Source organism: Gobio gobio, assembly GCF_949357685.1.
Source record: "Gobio gobio genome assembly, chromosome: 20".
In the NCBI taxonomy this organism is placed as follows: domain Eukaryota; kingdom Metazoa; phylum Chordata; class Actinopteri; order Cypriniformes; family Gobionidae; genus Gobio; species Gobio gobio.
In genome coordinates this window covers 12,847,452-12,861,964 of record NC_137113.1, presented here as the reverse complement: position 1 = coordinate 12,861,964, position 14,513 = coordinate 12,847,452, and the positions used below count along the sequence as shown (strand labels likewise).

At 37.3% G+C, this 14,513-nt stretch overlaps 1 protein-coding gene across 1 annotated transcript; it reads right to left on the bottom strand.

Annotated features, from left to right (window-relative positions):
* Positions 1-508: 508 nt before the first annotated feature.
* On the bottom strand, positions 509-13,316 carry pmp22b (peripheral myelin protein 22b). Its single transcript, XM_079801194.1, has 5 exons — positions 13,024-13,316; positions 12,016-12,110; positions 11,662-11,755; positions 5,160-5,300; positions 509-2,753 (listed from the first exon to the last, which is right to left on the bottom strand). Exons 2-5 carry the CDS (start codon positions 12,091-12,093, stop codon positions 2,593-2,595), a joined length of 474 nt encoding a protein of 157 aa, XP_079657320.1. The 5' UTR covers positions 12,094-12,110; positions 13,024-13,316; the 3' UTR covers positions 509-2,592.
* Positions 13,317-14,513: the final 1,197 nt, after the last annotated feature.

The window sequence follows — 14,513 nt, the reverse complement described above, 5'->3', positions numbered from 1 at the left end:
CAAATTGCTACAGTAAAAGAAGTTAATGCTGGTTCTGATAGAAAGGTGTCAGAATACACAGTGCATCGCAGTTTGTTGCGTATGGGGCTGCATAGGCGCAGACCAGTCAGGGTGCCCATGCTGACCCGTCCACCGCCAAAAGTGCCAACAGTGGGCACGGTATCACATGGTATCAATGATCCTTGGCCGCCCATGACCCTGTTGCCGGTTCACCACTGTTCCTTCCTTGGACCACTTTTGATAGATACTGACCACTGCAGACTGGGAACACCCCACAAGAGCTGCAGTTTTGGAGATGCTCTGACCCAGTCGTCTAGTCAAACTCGCTTGCCCATTTTTCCTGCTTCTAACACATCCATTTTGAGGACAAAATGTTCACTTGCTGCCTAATATATCCCACCCACCTTGTTATTCACTTCACCGGTTCATAATGTTATGCTTGATCGGTATATATATATATATATATATATATAGTAATTCTTTGCATTTTATTTTATTATTTGTTTTTACCATTGTGCTACCAGAGCACAACCCACCACTGCTTCTCATACAAAAATGGTAACTTTTTAAATTAATTAGCATTTTTGCAGGAATTAAGTAAAAAGAGAGACAATTTTCTGGCAAGCAGTATTTCTTTTTAATAGCTTTTAATAAACACACAAACACAAGCGATAAGACAAGCGAGTCAGGGGCACAGAGTTGGGTTCTCGTGAATGAACGGTCTTCATCAGAGCTCACACTCCTTCAGACAACTTACAGTACAGGTGTGTGGTTTTTTTTCCGGAAATGAAATAAAATACAAATATTACACTGTTTAATTGTTTTTCTCTTCAGGTTTTAGTCTTACGATATCAACAAAAAATTGCAGTCTAAAATGTGTTAATGTTGGGAAATGAGCACATGCAACATTCTAGTGCTGGTCCCATGTCAGAACAGACCACATATTGATTATATATGGATATTTTTAAGGAGATTATCAATCACTACATACAGAAATCCTTTTACACACATTAAACAGTTTTATAGCTGCTAAAATAAATGATTCTGCTGCAGCATAAAGCTTGTTTGTTCAGTCACGGATAAAATAAAGCAGAAGGGGATTTAATCAGTCATTCATCAGATAAACACTATTCACTACAGCCATGAAAACAGGCAACATGTTCCGGTCATCATAACAAAACATCATTTATTGTTTTTGGTGTTGCAGGAGAAGCAATCTAATACATGGTCCTCAGAATAGGGCCTTTAATTGTAAGTAATGAGTCTTTTAATACAATCACATGCTATTACAGTACGTGGAGAATTACTGTGAGTAGAAACAAGATGGTAGACATTGCAGCATGTTATATTTCAAGTATTGAAAAGTTTCCAATGCATGCAGGTGTTACGATGTGTCCACCATTGTGTTATCAGTGGTCAGTTCATAACACGTTTTTACCACTTCGATGCTTTTAAATGTTTTTCGGAATATATTACGTAATATACAAGAGGACCGTGAGCTGTCATTCTGATGCTTGGAAAAGACTACCATTACTTCACGTTTCATTCATTTTACACTCATCTGATTTGAATATGAAAGGCGTTTAATCATGTATGCCCCGATTAACAGATAACGTGATCAAACCCATCAAACGTTATACATCTGAAATGGACTCGGATTTGAATGCAACATACAAGCAACATTTATTCAACTGAAATGAAGTACTGCCCTTCTCAAATCCTGCTGCTAATACTGCTCTTAAAAGTAACTAAATCCAACTAAAATAATCAGTTTTTACTACAATTCCTCCATCACAGTCTCCCAAAACTTAACTAATAACCCAGTGTTATTCAGAACACATTTTGTTTGTTTTATTATAAAATGAACCTTTTTGGTGAGTAGCCTACTGTATGTACAGCATCGTGTTATAGGCACAAGCACAATATATTCAATGGCATTCAGATTTTGACTTTCAGTCATGTTATGTCCTTCTAAATAAAGGCTAAATGGCTATTAGTTAAAGGAATGGTAAATACATAGCACCATTTTTTGTTGGAAATCAAAGAAAAACTATATATAAAAAATCTTTCAAAACTATCGCTCCATGGCATTTAAGTTACTTCATCTATGAATTCTCAATGCAGCTCCATTGAAAACGCTTCTTTTCACTGTCCCTATAATTTAATACATGCACTTTGGTTAAAATACATCAAAACCCTTTTTATAAGTATTTTTTGGCCGTATAAGGAAAGAAAAAAAAAATGACACAAACACACATTATGGCTAATTATGCACGGTTCTGCGACAAACACACTCTAGGCACTTAATTAGCTAAAAGAAAAGCTCTTCGGAGGTTCTTTGTCAACAGAGCAAACATAAAATACTATGTACATATATGTAAAAAGTGTTATAAATAGGTTTTAAACCATAGATACTATATACATCTTCAAATGATGACAGTATTGAATATGTCTTTTCGGGGGGGCAGTGACTGATTTTGACTGACCCCCGGGTAAAGATACTGCGTGATTTCACTTCTCTGTAGATGCAGTGCGGTACTTTGGCTTCAAAGCTGTATTTCCAGGTGGCGGCCACAAGAGGGTGGTGCCACCTCACTCTCGTTTTCTCAAGATGACGTAGATTAACCCGCTTATGAATGCCAGAGGGAAGGCTACCCAGGCCAAGATGTAGGAAAAGCCGTAGGACTCTGCCGTAGGGACCCACATGTGGTTCATTACCGTATAAATGATAGCTCCGCTCATAACGAAAAGACCTGGGGAAGGAGGAAGACAAGAAAAATCAACTTTCTGGAAATGAGACAACAATTACTGATGCTACCCTACACTCCAAAAGGTGTAGGTTTGGGTCAAATATGGACAAATTCAACTGTTCTAGCAAATTTCATTTAAAAAACGGTTGGGTTTGTCTTAACATGAGATGTGACAACCCAGCATTTTTAGAGTGTATATAAATCAATACACCGCTGGTTAAAACAACCCATTCACTGGCTTAAAACAACCCAATTGCTGGGTTAGTCCATGTTCAACCCAACTTGGCTTCTTTTTAACCCAGCAATTTTTAAAGTGTACATTTATTTTATTAAGCATGCATGGGAACTCCAAGGTTTTTTGACATTGTGTGTTTGTTTGTTTTTTGTTTGTTTTTTGGCCATTACATAATTTCCACACTTCCATTTATGCTTTTTATGGCTAACTATTCTAAAAAGTTTGAAAAGTTTGGGGTTGGTAAGATTTCTTTTTCCATGTTTTTGAACGTTTTCACCAAGGCTGCATTAATTGTATCAAAAATACAGTTATATTGTGAAATATTTAAAATACAAGACATTTTAAAAAGTAATTTATTCCGGTGATGATGAAGCTTATTATTCAGCATCATTACTCCAGACTTCAGTGTCAGATGATCCTTCAGAAATCATTTTTTTTATTATCAATGTTGAATGCAGTTCGATCTATTTTGGAAACTGTTTTTCAGGATTCTTTGATGAATAGAAAGTTAAAAAAAAGCATTTATTTAAAAATAATTGATTGTTTTACTGTCACATTTGATCAATTTAATGCATCTTTTATAAATAAAAGTATTAATAAATAAAAATGGTAACAATTTACAATAAGGTTTCAGTAGTTACGTTAGTTGAGCTAATAATGAACTGCACTTCTACCGCATTTATTAATCTTTGTTAATGTTAATTCCAACATTTACTAATATATTAAAATGTATTTGTTAACATTAGTTAATGCACTGTGAACTAACATGAATAAACAATGAACAGCTGGATTTGTATTAACTAATGCGTTAACAAAGATGAACAAATACAGTAACCCATGTATTTCTCATACATTAACTAATGTTAATAAATTAAACCTTATTGTAAAGTGTTACCATAAAAATAAAAACATTACTGTTAATTTTTACAGAAGCGGAAACTGGTCAAAAAGTGAGATGCAAGTACCTAAACATTTAATATTTGACAACTTGTTAAACGACTGACAGTAATATTCAAGGACGTTTTCAGCATATTAGGCATAAGAATCTTGTGAATGAATTTTTTAGCATTTCAACATTGTTTCAGCTTTGTGTTTCTAAAACCCTGTGTACGGCCAAGGTTGTAATTGAAACGTCTTTGTATACTTATGTCCAACAAGGAAACTCGCATAATATTTACTAAGTAACAGTCTCTAACGAATGCAGTTTTTGGCCTATAGTCTTGACAATGAAGTCTGCATGAGAGGAAGGAAATATGACAATGCACTTTCAGCGCGTCCTTTTATGTCAGGCGGACCGCGGACCACCTTCAGAGTGCCAGTCTTGACATTTCATCTTGTGGCAGCGGCTGTGTATCCTGTGCCAACTCAGTGGGCACCTGTAACTGTCTGGCTTTGTGCTGTTTACACCCTCGGCCCTCCTCTGACATTTAGCTTTCAATTAGTGTCCATCCTCTCTGATGAGAGTCGCAGATATGAACTCTAAAAGCCCTCAGTATGTACTGAAAGATCAAGCATTCGTCTCGCCCACTGAACTATTCATTATCAAGGAACAGTGATGTTTTCTGATAATATTCCATATTCATTACACCTCAAAGACCCGAGAATTTAATGAAACGCTAACGAGAGCTATCGTTTGACATTAGCAGCAGTAAACGACTGTAAAACGCGTCTTTCCGTATCTTATCTGTTACACATATTGTTTAACATAAATGTTTTGGTGCCTATTTATAACTCTGCTTGCCGCAGTATTATTTAATCTCAAGGAAATAATCAAATCATCTGCAGGAAGTTTGCCTGTAACCGTGGCTGAGCGCATTAAAGGCTTTCCTGCGTTGTCTGTGGCTTAATGAGAGTTGACAGGACTCATTAGACTAACAAGACTAAGGCCAAAGGTCTTTTCATCTAGTCGAATGAAAGCAGATACACCTCCATAGGAACAGAGGAGATCAGTCGATGTCCCATAGATAATCTTTTATTAATAAAGGCTAATTGATCTCAGATCACCTGAGCCGACTATACCTCAAACGCATATGCAAATTTAAATTCTCCTTCGTTACTACGGAGTGCACGTTGGGTCCATTAACACTGCATGAGTATGTCAGCATGTGCATTAGCATCTGCAAACAACCAAGTTTATCCATTGCGCCATGTTCACATGACATCACGATACTCACTAGCAAGGATCTGGAACGCTCCAGTGAGGAAAAAGCGTCCACCCTTCTGAAGCGTAAAGAGCTGGCAGAAGAACAGGAAGAGAGACAGGAAGCTGAAGATGATTGACAGGATCATGAGGGCTTGGACTGCCTGGATCCAAACTGAAAGACAGAAAGCATTTCAAAACATTAGTGCATTTACTTATTCCTGAAAGCACTCAGGGCAGATCGAGCTTTGCCGAAATAAAAACATTTGCTCTTGAGGAGGAGATGGTCATTTAAAATGAACACGAACGGGCTTTAAGCGAGTCGTTATTTCTTTTCTCATCTGCTATTCTCGATCGATCACAGCAGATGTAAAGGTAGGTGCACTTTTACATTGGCGTGCAGCAAGACGTATGTATTATTGATAATGACAGGGGTGAGTCTGCAAAAAGACAACACCAAATATCAGTTCCTAATGAATTCTTGTTGTTGCCAATATGACATTTAAGTTTTGATGGTTGTTTCATGGATATAAAGTGCATTGGAGAATCCAGGAACCAGTAATGCATCTAACATAATGAGGTTATGTTCCTAAAAGCTCTTAGTAGGTTACCAGCACCTGATATTGATTCTCTCTTGATGTCCCATGCAGGGCCAAAACGCAGCAGCTTACAAGGAGCTCCATTAACTCTATATTACCTACATTTGATGGCTTTAAAAGCCTCCCGTATGTCATTTTTATCCTGCGTTAGAGCCATTCCACACTTTTACATGTGTGGACAGCAGAAAGTTAAACGTTTTGCATTAGTATTTTCTGCATTGTGGGAAACGTATCACTACAAATCAAAGGTTTTGAGGCGGGGAGATATTTTTCTTTTAGGCCCTCTTTCCACTTTCAATCACTTCTGTCCTGTTTTCTTTGAGGGGAGGGTAAATGTATGTGGGATTTTTTGTTTCTTCAGATCTTTCGATCTAATGGACAAAATAAGCTTGCGCAATTTACATATGGAGACAATGGAAAAACATGTGGCATCAGCTTTCGTTTCTGCTCTGATAGCCACAAGAACACGGTGAATATGTGTTAGAAATCAGAAATAGTGAGAGAACATTGTGCTTGGTATGTTTTTTATCTTCAAACCAAACTTGGGACTTCAGTCGACAAGGTTTAAATCCGTCTGGCTAGCGCGCTTCCCATAATGTTTACACATTAGGTCAGTAGACGGAGAGCAGGCGATCTTTTGCGGCTGTTCGAACATTCCATCGAAAGGTGGACAAGCTCAATGTTTTAGACCCCTGTATTTAGCATCATCCACTTGTGATCCGATTGACCAAAACGCTTCTTATGTAAACATGGCTTTATGCTCACCAAGGCTGCACTTATTTGACTAAAAATACAGTAAAAACAGCAATATTGGGAAATATTCTAATTTCAAATAATAAACTATAATACACTTTGATCAATTTAAAGCTGCAGTCCATACGTTTTTCCTCTTTGTCGCCATCTCTGTTGAAACCTGCAATTGCAGTTATTTGGCGGAATTATCGTTTTATGTTTTGAGGAGTTTGTGTGGCTGTCATTCATTCACCGCACCGGTGTGGATACTTTGGAATCAAAGATTCTACGACATGGAAGTATGACCAAAATAAGACTTTTCACTAGAAAATGTCATCTGAACAAGTAACGTTTGCCACTTTTGTTCTGACCAACTGAGAAAAAACCGCATTACAATAAATCGTGCTACCAACGGTGATTAAATCTAACGACCGTTAATTTCACATCAAACCGTGCAAATTATTATTGTTGTTATACTTAATATTGATTTTTAATGTTAACAACATCAGCATTGCGTGACTACGTGTATTTAGTGTGTATAAGCGTTACCTGTAGATTTCAATTTCTGTACAGTCTATTCTTTTGCTTTTGACTACGGGTGAATCTCCAGTTGTCACTGATGATTGTCGTTTGGACATTTCTGGATTACAATCCACCGTCAAAATGATACATTTAATTATTCCGGCTGCTGTGAGAAAAGGCTATAAATGATCCACCACCTGCAGCATCCTCACATGCGATAGCCTACTAGCCGGACTCCTTCTTTATGTATACAGATGTGACGTAATGACGTAATGACGCAAAGACATGCTCGAATTTCCTGCGGAAAGCTACCAGTACCACTCAAATTATCACACATTATTACAAGTTTACCGTTGTGAATCGGGCTAAGGTAAGGAGATCGTTTTAAACACTGGCTGGTTATGTACTGGCTCAATTTTTTTTTAACATGTAATCAATTTTTTGATCATTTTTAACCCAAAAAAGTTACGGACTGCAGCTTTAAATTGTCCTTGCTGAATAAAAGTATTTCTTTCCGACCCAAAACTTTTGAAAGGTAGTGTAGACTGATTTGCTAGACAAAAGCTTTGGACATTAAGTTCTTCCATGAAAAGCGTGCTGGGAGACTGGTTTGTGTGAGTTTTAGATTGATGAAGAATGCTGTGGCAGATGTTTTAGTTTAATGTTTAGCGTGTATTCTGGCTTTGGAATGTCCCATTATGTACAAATGATTCAATGTTTCTGTTTTAGCATTGTTATCCTCAATCCAGTTTTAAAGGGATAGTAAAATCTGTCATTATATACTCACTCGTTTAATTTCAAACCTGCATGACTGTCTGTCTTCTGCTAAACATGAAGAAAGCGGTATGATTCTTTGGATTATTAAAATGGTCTTCACGGGTTGTTGTTTGAGGAACCAAAAATGGTTCTTCTATGGCATTGCTGCGAAAACCATTTTTATAACAGTATACGGATAAAAAAACTGAAGCATTTTTCAAAAATATCTTTAGTGTTCCACAGAAGAAAGTCAGGTTTGGAATGACATGACATGACTTTTTTTTGTGACTTTATTTAGGGAAGCAATTCTTCTTAAACATATGAGACCTGCTTTCTCTGATTAAGCAAAACTTGTCTAAGGAGAGGCATAGCTGATCTCTTTCTATCTCAGTCTCAACCTTTTCCGTGCCCAAGCAGTAATAAGTGGAATGCATGGGTTGTCCAGCATGTCTATTTCTTATCCAGGGGTCATTCCTTTAGCATCATGTTTCCACCTCTCTCTCCCTTTCCTCTCATGTTCAGCTGTGTGTGCCTCTCCCCTTATAGCCACTAGAACTGTCAAGCCCCTAAAGCAGATCGGCCTACTTCAGATTAAAACAAAATCAGAGCCAATACTACAGCCTCCAGAACAGTCAGATCCTCTACTTGAGCCTAATGCAAAATAAGCACCCAGGAAAAGAATATATAAACACTTGATCAAGCACTGGAAATTCCCAGTATCATAAACTAGATCAACAGCTTTGCACTTTTGTGGGGAATTGGCAATATGAATGCAATTGGCAATGTGAATGATCCAAAATTCTAGCAATGATCTCATTAACAGCAAAATCGTAAAGCTCAGGCAGACGTGGATAACCGTAAAAGGACAAGAAAAAGTTTTTGAGCTTGTAAATATCTCAGAATGGAAACAATTGTGCAAATGGCATTTGTTCTTCTTAGAACATCTCATCAGAGGCCGTACGAGGAGACTATTCTAGTATGCATCCATAAATAATACAAAGGTTCTGCTGCTATCTGTGTGTTTGCGTATGGGGGCTAGCGCACCCCCACGATACAAATTATACAATAAATCTCTCAATTATCTCTCAACAATGGAGTAAAAATAGAAGCACATCACCTCGGTCTATTTACTCACTGTAACTAAGTTTATCCTCAGTTTATCTATCCTCACATGAAGTAAACATTTGGAGTTTCCTGAAAAAAAGGTGCGGCTGTATTCATTTTGAGCTTGACAACACCCTATGTATTTCTGTCAGCAGGCATGCAGGGAGGTATGTTTCAGGACAGAAGGTATCGTTTTGGAAAGCGGAGGCCTTGTGTTTGCATTTAGATGGGTACGTATGGTCCTGGGTGTGAAGAATGAGGCTTAACAGATGATAAATATGCACCGGGGAAACATAACACAGGGGTGCGAGTATGCACACTAATACCAGACTGCCATAACCCCGGTTTGGTCCATGAAACAGCTCTCTATATCAGGATGATGAATAGGATTTCACGCATGCTTTAGCTGCCAGTGTTGAGTAGCTTCGCCATGCCAGCTGTTCCGCATCACTCCCGGTGTAAAATACACCATTCAGGTAATCTCAGGATGGTTTCGCACTTGGTTTGATTGCTTGTTTTGAACCCAGGTTTGATTCATCCCTGACCTTGGAGAGATCATTTTGCTTTATAAGTCTAGCACTGAAGCACAGTATGTTTTTGTTTTATCCAATGTAATAATAACAAGAACATTTTCCATTTTGATCCACCTCCAACATCTTATACAGAACATACAGAATGCCAATTGTATTTGTCTCCATTACTAGAGACGTGAAGAATGCAAGCTACTGTCCGAAGGTCATTTATTCAAAGAAAAGTAGGTATGAAAAAAACGTGCATTAGAAATCATGAACAGTGTTTTTATGTTAGCTCAATTTTTTCTAATGCAATATACAAATTTTAATATTACAAATGTTTTTACTATATTTATATTGTAACATTTTTAGATGAATAAATCCTATAAAAATATATTGAACATGCTGACTATTCTGTTACCTAATGTTGGCATGTACAACCTGTAAAAAAAAAGGGAAAAAAATCCATAAAAAACGGCAGAAAATAACCAGGATATTCATTTTTATGGACATTTCCGTTAACCCTTAAAAACTACGCAATGATGTTCAAAATTCAAATTACAGGTAAAACACCTGTGACAAATAAATACAGAAAATTCTGTCAGATTAATACAGTACATTGTGCCCTATTTTTTAATGGAATTTTTTAGTGTACCTAAAACATTTATGAATAAAAATATTACAGTGACATACGCTACTGTTCAAAAGTACGATTTTTTTAAAAGAAAATTGAAAGAAGTCTCTCATGCTTACCAAGAATTCATTTATTTGATCAAAAATACAATAAACATAATTGTGATATTGACATAATATTGTGAAATATGAATATAATTTAAAATAAAATTTTCTATTTTAATATATTTTATATGATCACATGACCGCCAGGAATCATTCAAATATGATGATTTGCTGCTCAATAAACATTTCTTACTATGTTGAAAACAGTTAACTGCTTAATATTTTTTTTGTTGAAACTGATACTTTTCTTCCATTCTTTTATGAATGGAAAATTCAAAAGAACAGCATTTATTTGAAATATAAACATTGTTTCAAACCTTTCGCAACAATGTTAAAGTCTTTAGTGTTACTCTAGATCAATTCCATGCATCCTTGCAGTGCTGTACATGAAGGTTCACATTTTACTGCTGTTGTGCAAGTTAAAGGTCATCTAATTAAAAGGCATTGCTAGTCATTCCCCAATGAAAAACCTAAGACCCTCTTTACAGCCTAGATGACTGTCAAAACCAACCTTAAAAAGTAACTGCAAAGTGCCAACTTTTAAAGAAAAACAGCATTTTTCCCAGCACCGTAGCAACGGCACGTGAGTGAGCGCATGCAAGAGTGCAGGACAGAAAAGCCCTTCAGTATGAGTCTACCCCGCACCACGCCCTAAACAAAACAGCACATTATAGGTGCTACGCCAACTGACTGGGAGCTATGAAATAACACAGCAAAGCATTCTGGTCCCGCCTTGTTACCAAAGTGCAGAGAGAGGCGTTTCCCGCTCTAAAGCTATGACATCATCTCACCCTCCGAGAACAGCCAATAGTGTAAGAGTGACCTGATTGAGAATGTACAGTACTGAAAAATCAACATTTTTATTTTTTTTATGATTTAGAAAATATTGTATTTTATATACATGTTACATTGCAAGATTAACTCAAAAAGGATAACTTTAGTTTGTATTTTAACTGACAGTTTGGTTACTCTCTCTCTCTTTCAAACCGCCTTCATTCTTGTTGTTGTTGTTCATTCTATTGTTAACAACCCCGTCGCTGGCATTTTGATTCGTGGGTGTGACTCGGATCACATGATGTTCGGCCTATGGCGATTTGATGCTACGCATCACACGGATCAGTCTAAATCTAAGCTGCTTCAAACGCTCTACCTCTGCCCCACCCCAAAAGTTCTCAAACCTCTTTGAAACCCAGCACTCTCCACTCCCAAACAAGGGGCCCGAGCTCAGCACCGCCAACCAGACTATTTATACAGTCTGCATGAGCTGATGTTTAAGATGGGTCTGTTGTGGGTTGAAACTGCAGGCTTGCATTCTCACCCCTAGATGGCGGTACAGCGGTGTGAGGCAGAGCGGGCACACCCACCACAAAGAGTGGTAAACAGGCAAAGGGGCTTTGACAGGATCAAGCCCTCTGTGAATAACCTGCTATGTGTAACATATCAGAGGCTGTCTCTTTAACCCTTTACAGAGAAGCAGACCTTTCCCTAGCTTGAAATGAATATTATTGCACCTTTATATGTTTGTTTTCATCATACATTCATTCTTTAACATATACATTTAGCAGGATCCTACCTCCAGTGTCAGCAGGGTCACATTTGTAGTCGCCACTGATTGATGTGCAGTTTGTCCAGAGGTCTCCACTGCTGTTGGGGTTAACAACCCATGCCTGTTGGAGGATGCAAGATTAGCAGGGATTAAACATCCAAAATGTTCTCTTTACAGCTGCTTTTAGCCTAGTTATATGGCAGTTTGACTTTAGTAACTACTCCAAATTAATAGCATAATTAATGGCTATCACTTTTAATATCAGATAGATAGATAGATAGATAGATAGATAGATAGATAGATAGATAGATAGATAGATAGATAGATAGATAGATAGATAGATAGATAGATAGATAGATAGATAAACTGCAGAAAACTTACGCTGACTATAGTGGACACGAAGAGCAGAACCAGTGCTGCCACATGCAAGACGACGATTCCCAGTAAGAGGAGCAGCATGATGTTTCCTTACGGTTCTGTACAAACATCGAAACATTTTATTGATAAAGTACATCAATGACCAGTTATAATATAGGCATTGAACATAATTTTTTGCTATTGAATGTAGGTTGTTATTATGAATAAATATGTAAAAGTTGAATTAATAAAATATGAATTAATTATATTATTTATTGTATGTGTCGTTTGAGTTTGAGCTGATATAATATATAATATAATATAATATAATATAATATAATATAATATAATATAATATAATATAATTAATATAATATAATAAATATTCAGGCGTTTTTATTAACAAAAAAATGTTTTCAACCAGTGTGTCAAAAACCTTGTCTTATTATTTTCTGATTTATTAAAACTTTGGGTAACACTTTATTTTAAGGTGACGTAGTTACACTAGCCTATGTACCTACCAAAATAATAACAGTAAATAATGCATAGTTACAAGTAACTAACCCTAAACCAACTCCTAACCCATAACTCTATAGTAACTACATGTAGTTGACTCATATTACTCAGTACTTATTTGAGTAAGTACAATGTAACTACGTCACCTTAAAATAAAGTGTAACCAAACTTTCTACAGTCTATTAATGAAATAGAATGTTGTTTATCGCTCGAAAATTGCAGTTGCTCAGAATGCTGTTAGTTGACATAATGTAACATACATACATTTTGGCGCAAAAGAGTGTTACAACGAATCTGACAAGTGTAAAAGAGCGTCTCTAAGAAATAATGCTACCACAGACACGCGTGGTCCCTCTACAAAGTTAACTATCAGTGTATGGATGAGGCAGAGCACCAGCGTTACATATTTTATCCCATAGGCAAGAATTAAGCTACTGTCTTCTGATCCTCTCCGGTCTTTTTGTATATTCATAAACAGGCAACGTACTTTTGTACTGCATTATAAATCCAACTTACTGCGAGCAAAGTGAAAGTAAGTCCACAAAAAATTTGATGAAAACGCCGAAATGCAGCCGCGCCTGTCGTTTCAAAAGTACTGCGTATTTCCAAAGTCCAGATCCCCGCGACTAGATTAATATTCTGTATGGAGCAGCAGCTTTAAAGAGTCTCATTATGGAAGTACTACGCCCTTTTTATGCGTGGCTACGTCAGGGCGCGCCCCTGTAACAGCTCAAACATATCCACAGCACACACTGTGCGTAACAGCGGAGGAAAACCACCGGGCACTTAGTCATACACACTCAACGAGAGCTGTGTTTGGTTCTCATGGATACCAACGTGGATAAAAAAAAAAATTTATATACAGATGTGCTGATAGTTTTGTGAGATTCTCTTCATGGAGAGCAATGGTGGGAAACTACGTAGGTCTATTGCATATTTTCTATATTTCTAATATGCATAAAAACAGAAAATTCTAACTTTTTAGAATAACTTTATCACTTTCAACTGGAATTACGTTTTTATAGTCATGGTTAAACTAACAATTAGACTTTGACCTCTAGATTGTTTCTAAGGCAACAGAGCAGGTCATAGTAAAGAGATACTCGTCCACTCTTTGTACTGTAGCCTATATAATATTTTCAGAAGGGGCTATTCAATTAAACTACCAAAATTAGTTGGGGGGGGGGGGGGGGGGGGGGGGGTTGTTCTTGGCTCATTTGGAAGTTGCAGGATGTTCTTTTTTCCTTCGGTTGTTATGGGAATGAGCAATACAAACTTGTTAAATGGTTACTCTCAGTTCTCCCTGATACCGTCTGTGTGAAAATAAGTATGCTCATTAGCTGGCCTTTGGGAGGCCTCCAGGAATGTGCAGAATTCCTCTACAAGAGATTCCCCTCCCTTCCCCCCTCCCTCTCATCAGTCATCAAATAGGAAGTCAATAAAAAGAGGGAGGGCAGAGAGAGACCGAAAGAGTGTTGAGTGTTCAACCTGATATGAGAGAGAGTGTTCATAATCAGGGAATAACAATGGACAACTGAGAATTATTTAAACCCTTCGTGTTTTTTTTTTTGGCGGGGTATTTTCTGGCTGACAATTACGTAAAAGTCAGGTTTACATGACTACATGATTTGTGGCTCGTACTTCACAGTCTTCACAGGGGTCAATTGTGTTGTCTGAGGCTCTTTGTGGTGTTGATAACTTCCTTATGGCATCCCTGCAGCACCTCTGCTGGTTTACATAGTATTTAACTAGAGTTTACATGCTATTTTAATAGTTGACATGCTGGAAGACATTTTGTATACCATACAGATACATAGCAAATATATAAAGAGATGTCAGAGGCAGATGTTGATTGTTTTCGGTAAGTTCAGGCCATGTAGTATGAGGATGCTGACCTGATCAAAATGCTGCGGCGTTGTGTATCTGTGAGAGGCCACACTTTTGCAGTGTGACAGTGGCTTGTTGTTCTTACTTATCACCCATTGACTCGAGCAAGGAGCAATAAT

Bases quoted from the DNA above. Each gene is read 5' to 3' on its own strand.
- pmp22b (XM_079801194.1), bottom strand. From the start codon at position 12,093: ATGCTGCTCCTCTTACTGGGAATCGTCGTCTTGCATGTGGCAGCACTG. The intron at 11,756-12,015 runs GTAAGTTTTCTG...ATCCTCCAACAG, and splicing joins TCGTGTCCACTATAGTCAGC to GCATGGGTTGTTAACCCCAA. The intron at 5,301-11,661 runs GTAGGATCCTGC...TCTGTCTTTCAG, and splicing joins TGACCCTGCTGACACTGGAG to TTTGGATCCAGGCAGTCCAA.